The sequence below is a fragment of the Belonocnema kinseyi genome, chromosome 1, assembly GCF_010883055.1.
Source record: "Belonocnema kinseyi isolate 2016_QV_RU_SX_M_011 chromosome 1, B_treatae_v1, whole genome shotgun sequence".
NCBI lineage: Eukaryota > Metazoa > Arthropoda > Insecta > Hymenoptera > Cynipidae > Belonocnema > Belonocnema kinseyi.
The window spans coordinates 34,376,228-34,385,431 of record NC_046657.1 but is presented as its reverse complement, the minus strand read 5'-3'; the positions used below and the strand labels follow the sequence as shown (position 1 = coordinate 34,385,431).

The 9,204-nt window shown below is 21.4% G+C and overlaps 1 protein-coding gene across 2 annotated transcripts in view; it reads left to right on the top strand.

The window, feature by feature from the left end:
• LOC117173466 (RNA-binding protein 42) overlaps window positions 1-5,020 on the top strand; it is a 51,039-nt gene extending 46,019 nt beyond the window's left edge. For both annotated transcript variants that reach the window (XM_033362071.1, XM_033362062.1), the window contains one exon: window positions 4,819-5,020. In XM_033362071.1, the coding sequence (XP_033217962.1) occupies window positions 4,819-4,943 (125 nt within the window). In that variant the 3' untranslated portion in view covers window positions 4,944-5,020. The remainder of the gene's footprint in view (window positions 1-4,818) is intronic.
• The last annotated feature ends 4,184 nt before the right edge of the window (window positions 5,021-9,204 follow it).

Sequence of the window (9,204 nt, the reverse complement as noted above, 5' to 3'; positions counted from 1 at the left end):
GAAAATTACCTTTTTCCGAATTTTTAGAAAATATGTCTGGGGTTGGAAATTCATATTTTTTGGTTAAAAATTCACCTTTCTCGATGGAAAATTAACTTTTTTTCCGAATTTTTAGAAAATTTTTCTTGCGATTAAAAATTAAATATTTTTTTTTAGTTAAAAAAAAATTCGTTTTTTGGATTGAAAATTCTTCTTTTTTTTAGAAAATCCATTTTTTTTAATTCATATATTTTCTTGAAAATTTGACTGCTGTTTTTTTATTAAAAATTCATACTTTTTGGTTGAAAGTTAATCTTTCTTAATTTAAAATTAACCCTTTTTCGAATTTTAGAAAATTCATATTCTTTAGTTGAAAATTAATTTTTCTTGATTAAAAATTAACTTTTTCGAAATTTTATAAAATTCGTCTTTTTGATTGAAAATTCGACCATTGGTTTAAAAATTAATATTCTTTGTTGGAAATTCTATTATTTGGTTGAAAATTCATCGTTCTTGTTTGAAAAATAAATCCTTTTTTTAATTTTCAGAACATTCGTTTTTTGGGTTGAAAGTTTATCTTCTTTGATTGAAAATGACCTTTTTCCGAATTTTTAGAAAATATGTCTGGGGTTCGAAATTCATATTTTTTGGCTAAAAATTCACCTTTCTCGATGGAAAATTAACTTTTTTCTGAATTTTTAGAAAATTTTTCTTACGATTAAAAATTTAATTTTTTTTTTTTATTGAAAATTTTTCTTTTTGGGTTGAAAATCGATCTTTTTTTAAATAAAAATTTATGTATTTTCTGGAAGTTCTGAAGCGACTGTATAAATATTTTGTGTGATTTTTGTTGGCACGCATCTTTCACCCCTTTCCCGAGCCTCAGTCTAAGTAATCAAAAAGTTCTTATCGACCTTTCGATATTTATCCGAAATGAGACAAGTCGTAATCAGAGACGTCAACAAATGAACGATTAATCAGTGAAGGATCTCGATGAAATTTATTTTCGCCCATTCTTCTGATACCGGCCATAAGGCTATTTATTTATTTCTACTATCTCTTCAAGAAATCGAACCCGAAAATTCGGGTAATTGACTTACCACTTCCGCTACTTTTACAAAAATTGAAATATGAAAAATTAAAAAATTAATCTTTTGGGCTGAAAATTCTTTTTTGTTTGTTTGTTTTTTTTTAATTCATCTTTCTTCATTGAAAATAACATATTTTTGGGGTAAACCGGAAAATTCAAAAATCTCTTCTAAAATTCTTCATTTTAAAATTTTTATTTTTAAGCGTATATTTTCAATTTAAACAATTTTAAAGTGCAGCCTTTAAGACATACACAATTTGAAATTAAAAAGGTTTGAAGTTTAAAATTTTTTATAAAAAACAGTATTATTTTATTAAATGTAAATGTAAATAAGTGAATAAATAATTTTTCAAATGGATCTGTAGTTTAAGTATTAAAAAATTAACAATAATTTGTTTGATAAAACGATTTTAAATTCGTTCAAAGTTTAAGAATTTCTAGATTGTTACTGTTTCAATTCGAAAATCTTAGCCATTAAAAAAATGTAAAGTTGCGATTGGAATTTTATGAACTATTTTCTACTGAAAAAAAACTTATTAATAAGATATTCGTAATTAAAGGCTTTTATTAAATTAAAAATATTGTCTCTGTCTAAATTAATCACTTTTTAACCCATTTAATTTGAAATTTTGTAATTTAAAGTATTTAATATGTAGAAATATTTCACTTTTCATTTAAGACGAGTAAATTGAAACCAAATAATTAAAAGTAAACAATTTGAAATTAAATTTTTTTACATAAAAAGCTTTGAATCTCTAGATTTTCGAAGAGCTTTTGAACTTTTAACGTTACAATTTTTATTGTTCTACTTAAAAAATGTTTAATTTGTAAGCGAAATTGGTGAATTTTTATTTAGAAATAATAATTCAACACTTATTATTTGTAGAAAAAATTTGATTTATATTATATTATATTATATTATATTATATTATATTATATTTATTTATATATAATTTAGAAGTTTTGAAAAGATTCAAAATTAATTTACAACTTGAAATTAGGTCAAGTAATTTAAACGAAGTGTGAAAATTTTTTTCAAAACTTCTAAACATATTTTAAAACAAATAGAATTTTTCCTACGATTTTGTGGGTACACACACTTCGTTTACATTAGTTGATATCATTTTAAGTTCTAAATTAATTTTGAATCTTTTTAAAAAATCTAAATATCTCTTAAAATTACTCCAAATTTGAAGGAAATTTATTTAAACTTACAGGATTTTCTAAAAGTTGTAGGACGAATATAATTAATTTTAAAAGTTATCTGGAAGTTCTGAAAACATTTGAAAAATAATTTTGAATTTGAAAAAAATTTCAACAACTTCTAGATTTCTCAAGATTTTAAGTTAAATTAAAAATTATAATTACCTACCACTTCCGGTTCTTTTATAAAAATCTAAACATTACATATTAGAAAATTCATCTTTTGGGTTGTAAATTCTTTGTTTTTTTTTTGGAAAATTCATCTTTCCTGATTGATAATAACATATTTTTGGGGGATTTTAAAACAAAATTCATCTTGTGGATTGGAAATTCGTCTTTTTTTGGTTGAAAATCCATCTTTTTGATTAAAAATTTATATATATTCTTGTAAAATTGACTTTTTTTAAATTTATATTTGTTCTTAAAAATTCAACTATTAAGTCGTCTTTTGTGGCTGAAAATTCATCCTTTTTTTTTGAAAATCAATATTTCTTGATTGAAAATTAACTTTTTTTGGTTTTTCTGACTTTTTTATTGATTAATTGATTATTTCTTAATTGACTTACCACTTCCAGTACTTTTACACAAATGTAAACATTACAAATTAAAATAATTCATCTTTTGGGTTGAAAATTACATATTTTTGGGGAATTTTTACACCAAAATTCGTGTTTTAGATTAAAAACTCTTCATTTTTTGGTTTAAAATCCATCTTTTTTATTCCAAATTTATTTATTTTCTTAAAAATTGGACTCTTCTTTTACCAATTCATATTTGTCGTTAAAATTTCAACTATTTTCTCGTCTCTTGTGGTTGAAAATCCATCTTTCTCAATTGAAAACTTTTTTTTAGAATTTATGGAAGTTATTTCTTTTGGGTTAAAAATATATCTTTCTTGATTGAAATTTAACTTTTTTTTTTTGAAAATTTATTGATGCAAAATTGATACTTTTTTTTTGAAAAATAAGATTGTTGAAAAAATGATTTACTATTTTGTTCATTGTATCTACTCAAAAACTGAAAAAAATATCCTGACAATTCCATGTTTTTTGCAAGTAACAAGTATCTGTTCCATTTTTGATTGAAAAATTATCTCTCTTAATTAAATCTTCATATATTTTGTTGAAAATTCCTCTTTTTAGTGGAAAACTAATCTTTATTATTGCAATTTTTTTAATTAAAAATTTATTTACTCCGTATTGCCCCAAAAATGTATTTTCTGTTGTTGAAAAATCAACTTAGATCAAAATTAATTTTTTGGTTGAAGATTCATCATTTTACTTGAAAATTTATCTTCTTTATTTTAAAATTCATCTTTTTTGAACAATTAAACAATTAATTTAAACAATTTTTTGGAAATTTGTATTTGATCGCTTCAAGTTAAATTTTCTTGACTGAAAATATATCTATTTCATTATTGTATAGAAATTTACCAATTTTGTTGAAAATTCTTGTTTTTCGGATGAAATTTAGTTTTTTTTACTGAAAATTAATTTACTCCGTGTTGGATTTAAACTTTATCTTCTTTGGTTAAAAAATAAACTATTTGGATAAAAATTAATTTGTTTGGTTGAAATTTCATCATTTTATTTTAAAATGTATGTTTTGTTGAAAATTCTTTTTTTGTGGTAGAATAATAATCACTTTGGTGGAAAATGATTTATTTTATTAAAAATTCATCTCTTGTGGTAGAAAATGAATCTGCTTGGTGGAAAATTGATCTTTTTGCTTGAGAATTTATTTATTTGGTTGAAAATTTGTCCATTTTGTTGAAAATTCTTTTTTTCTTCGTTAAAAATTATAATTCTTAATTAAAAATGTATTTACTTCGTGTTGGGTTAAGAATTTATCTTCTTTGGTTAAAAATCGAACAGTTTAGATGAAAAGTAATTTTTTTGGCTGAAAATTTATCATTTTATTTGAAAGTTTATCTTCTTTAGTTAAACATTCAACTTTTTTTATTGAAGTTTATATATTTGGTTGAAAATTTGTCCTTTTTTTGTAAAAAAATAATCTTTTTGGAGGAAAATAAATCCTTTTGGTTGAGAATTCATTTCTTTAGTTTGAAATTTAACAATTTTTTTTATATTCGTATTTGATAACTCCTGGTTAGAAATGTACCTATTTTGTTGCAAGTTTTTTTTTCAGTTGAAAATTAATTTTTTTACTTAAAATTTATTTACTGCGTTTTGGGTTAAAAATGTATCTTCTTTGGTTGAAAAATTCTATTATTTAGATAAAAATTAATTTTTTGGTTGAAGATTCATCACTTGATTAAAAAATTTTATCTTTTTTTTTTAAATTCAATTTTTTATGTGGAAATTCATTTATTTTGTTAAAAATTCATCTTTTATTTATAGAAAGTGAATCTTCTTGGTGGAAAATTAATCTTTTTGGTTGAAAATTTAACAATTCTTTTGAAAATAAATTTCTTTGGTAAAAAAAGTGAACTATTTTTTTGTGTGGTGTGCGAAAATTAATGATTAAGGTTTAAATTAATTTAAATTAATGAACCCTCTTTATTAATTTTGAAATTTATTTTTCAGGCCGATACGTCGGTTCCCGACCAATTAAACTTCGGAAAAGCTCCTGGAAACAAAGAAACCTGGACTCAGTTCGCAAAAAGGAAAAGGATAAACAAAATTTAATTGGTCTATTGACGGGGCGCTGACTGATTTTATTGTTCAAATAGATATAATTTAAACTAATGAAATAAACAGATTCTTAATTATTTTTACACTCTTCAAATTTGTATTATTTTTTGCTATTTTTTGCGGAGGAAATTTATTTATAATTTACGGACTGACTCATAATTCTCGATAATATTTTTAGTTTAAGTTTATTTTTCGCGCTAAAAAGGGAAACAACTTTTTTAGCTTATTAAACATTTTTATTTTATTTTAGAAGTAACTTGTGAATTTTTTTATTTAAAAAAATAGCGGTCAATTCTAAAGTCCTTCGAGGAATTATTATTAAGAATTAAATAAAAATAAATTTTAATTTCTTTGAATTAAGATTCTTGTTGGTGAAAGTAAAAATAAAAAATTCGCTCTAATTTTTTTTTAATCTGTTCTTTTCCAATTCTGAAAAAAAATTAAATACAAAAACTCCAAGTTTCGAACGAAAAAATTAAAATAACAAATTATCTCCTTCATCTCTAGCCAAATTTTAAGCAAACAAATATTTTGTTGATAATTTATATTTTCAGGTTGAAAGTTCAACTATTTCACCGAAAAATCGTCTTTTTGCTTGAAACTTCAACAATTTAGATGAAATTAAATTGGTTTCTTCATTGACTGAAAATTCTTTACTTGAAATTTTTGTTTCTTTCGTGTTAAAAAATTAATTTATTTGTCTGAAAATTTGACTTTTTTGTTGAAAATTCCTTTCATTGGTGTTAAAAATCAAATTTTTTACTGAAATTTTAAGGTATTTATGGTTAAAGATTTTTTTTAAATTGAAAATTAGCTTGTTTGCGGAAAATTTATATCTTTGGATTGAAATTTCAAATTTTTTACAGAAAATTCATCTTTTGGCTTGAATTTTAAATAATTAGGATGAACTTTTTTTTAAATTCAAAGATTTAATAATTTGACTATTTTGTTGAAAATTAAGTTTTGTTTAGTTTAATATTTATACTAAAAATTTTAATTTTCCATTTGTAGTTGAAGTTTATAGTTTTTGGTCTAAAATTAAACTTTTTGTTTGAAAATCTTTGGATTTTGTTAAAAAATTGCCTTTTTTGTATAAAATTAAGTTTTTTGTTGAAAATTCAACTATTTTACAGAAAATTCATCTTTTTGCTTACATCTTTAATAATTTAGACAAGTTTTTTTTCTTTTTTGACTGCAAATTTTTCATTAGTTGGATTTTTTCGCAAATTAATTTTTTTTTAATTTAATTTTTTCACTGAAACTGTAAGTTTATTTTCTTTCTTGAGTAATAAATCTTTATTTATTTGAAATTTGTTTTTCTTGTTGGAAAATTCATTTCTTCGGTTGAAAATTTGGGTTTTGTGTATTGAAATTTCATTTTTCTTACTGAAACTTTAAATTTTCCTTGTTATTGATGAAGGCTTCTTGTTTTTTGGTAGTTTAAAATTCAAATATGTGCTTAAAAATTCGTATTTTTTTGTTTGAAAATTAACTTTTTTGCTTCCAATTTATATATATATATTTTTTTTTTTGAAAATTCAAATGTTTTACAGACAATTCGCCTTTTTTCTTGACTCTTCAATAATTCGAATAAAATATTTTCTTTTTTGACTCCGAAATATTTTTTTGTTGTTGAAATTTTGCTTTTTTTAATTTAATTTTTTACTGGAAATTCAAGTTTTCTATTTGTGGTTAAAAATTCAACTTTTTGTTGAAAATTTAAATATTTATTTGAAAATCAATGAATTTCGTTGAAAAATAGTATTTTTTAGTTGAAAATTAAAATTTTCTGGTTGAAAATTCATCTTTTTGCTTAAATTTTCAATAATTTGGACAATTTTTTTTTCTCTTGGACTATAAAGTTATTGTGTTGAATTTTTTTTCGTTAAAAAATTAATATCTTTGAAAATTTTACTATTTTGTTTAAAATTCAGTTTGTGTGTTAAAATTTAATTTTTCTTACTGAAAATTATAATTTTCCTTGTTATCAATGAAGCCTTCTCGATTTTTTAGTTTAAAATTCAACTATTTGTTTTAAAATTCGTATTTTCCGGTTAAAAATTAAACTTTTACAGAAAATTCATGTTTTTCTTAAATCTTCATTAAGTGGGTCGAACTTTTGTTCTTTTTCAGTAAAAAATGTTTATTTGTTATTTTTTTTGTTACAAAATTAATTTTTTTGGAAATTAGACTATTGTGTTAAAAATCCTTTTTTTTTTATAAAATTTTTTTCCTGAACTCGTAAGTTTTTTTTCTTTTTTTAGTGAAAAATCTTTATTTATTTGAATTTTTTTCTTGTTCAAAGAATTAAATTTCCCTTTTATCGATGAAGCTTTATCGCTTTCAAGTTGAAAATTCAACTCATTTTGATTCAAGATTTTTTTTATTTTGAAAATTTGACTATTTGGTTTAAAATTTATTACTTTTCTAGAAAATTTAACTATTTTGTTAAAAATATTTTTAAAAAAAGGTTTTTTTTGTTGAAATAAATTTTATATTGTTTTATTCTGTCTATAAAAAATTCTATGCCCCTGGTTTCTTCATAACTTAAAAAAAGCTAAAAAAATGGATTTTTCTTTCCGAAAAAAACGATATTCTATAATATTTTATTTTTTAAATCAGTTTAAGTCGTTTAAAAAATTTTAAACTCTAAATATTTAAAAATTTGTTATTATCAATTTTTAAATTGTTTATTTTTCTAATACTAGGAAATAAAAAATAAATACTAAAAAGGAATCGATTTAATCGAATAGAAAGAAAACAAAAACCAAAAATTGCTTGGAAAATAATTTATATTTTAATAAATCGGGAGAATTCTTTATTCGCCTAGAAAGCTTATAAAATGAGAGAAAATCCCGGCGAGGATGGAGAGGGTGGAGAATTCGAGACAAATCCTCTGGGGGTGAGTTTTTTTTGTGAAAAATAATAATGAACGAAAGTGACGTAAAATAGTTTAACCATGTTTTCGAAAGAGTCAAATTTTTTCTGCATTTTTGATTTTCTTTTCTTCAGTTTATCTCTAAAAAAATTTTTTCTGTGATTTTAAGAATCAAAATAATATTACAAATGAGATAATATCAAATAAAAAAATATATTACTTTTAACGAAAACCATTTTAAACTTACGAAAACATTTACTTTAACAATCTGTTTTACAATTGATATTTTTCTTAATATTGCTTCTTACCAATTTTTGAAAAATGGTTGGAATTTAAAAAAAAAATGGATTCTTTTTTCAGGGAAATATTGCCTACAACTATACTGTTTAAAATTTTGAAAATTAATATAGTTTCATACGGAAATTTTCATAATGATTTTCATAAATAAAACAAAATTTGTTAGAAAACAGTATTATTAAAATAATTAATTATTACAAAAAGTTTTTAAAATTGTAAAAAGAAATAATCTAGAAGATTTTAAGGTAATTTGTCCGAATTTGTAGAATTTAAATAAATTATAGAGAAACTTTGATTTATTTTAAAACATATTTCGAAGTTTTACAAATATTTTTTAAAAAATTAGTTTGAGAATATTTCAAAAAAATTTAAACAGAATTTAGATTTTTGAAGGTTTCGAAAAAAGACATTTTTAGAGTTTTGAAATGATTCAAGATAATATAAAACTGTCTTTAAGATTTCTAGAAAGTTTAAAGTAACTTTTTTATTTACAGAAATTCCTCAGATTTGTGAACGAAAATTTGAACAATTTTTTATTTTGAAACATAGAATTTCAAAGAAAATATAAAAAAAATGATAAATTTTCTAAAAATGTAAAAAAAAAGTCTATAAGATTTTAAGACAATTTTTTTAATTGCAAGGATTTAAAAAAATTGAAGAAAAACTTTCTATTATTTTAAAAGATATTTTGAAGTTTTGAAAACATTAAAAAATAATTTAAACCTTCAGAATGTTTAAAAAAAATGAGGAGAAAATGTAGATTTTTTAAGATTTTGAAAAAGAGGCTTTTTAAGAATTTCGAAATCTTTCAAATGAATAAAAAAAATTTTCTGCGATTTTTGGAGAAACTTCAACTGATTTTTTATGTTGAAAAATTTATTTTTAAAGCAAATTCCAAACGTTTTTTAAATATTCAAAAAATTTCGATAAAAAAAACCTAGAGAATTCAAAGTCAAATTTTTTAAGTTTAGCAGGATAAAAAAATAGAATTATATCAGAAAAATTGAAACGAAATATAGATTTTGAGAAAATGTACAAAAATATTTAAAAATACTTCAAAGGATTTGCAAAATTTAAAAAATTGGACAAAAAATTACTCTTCT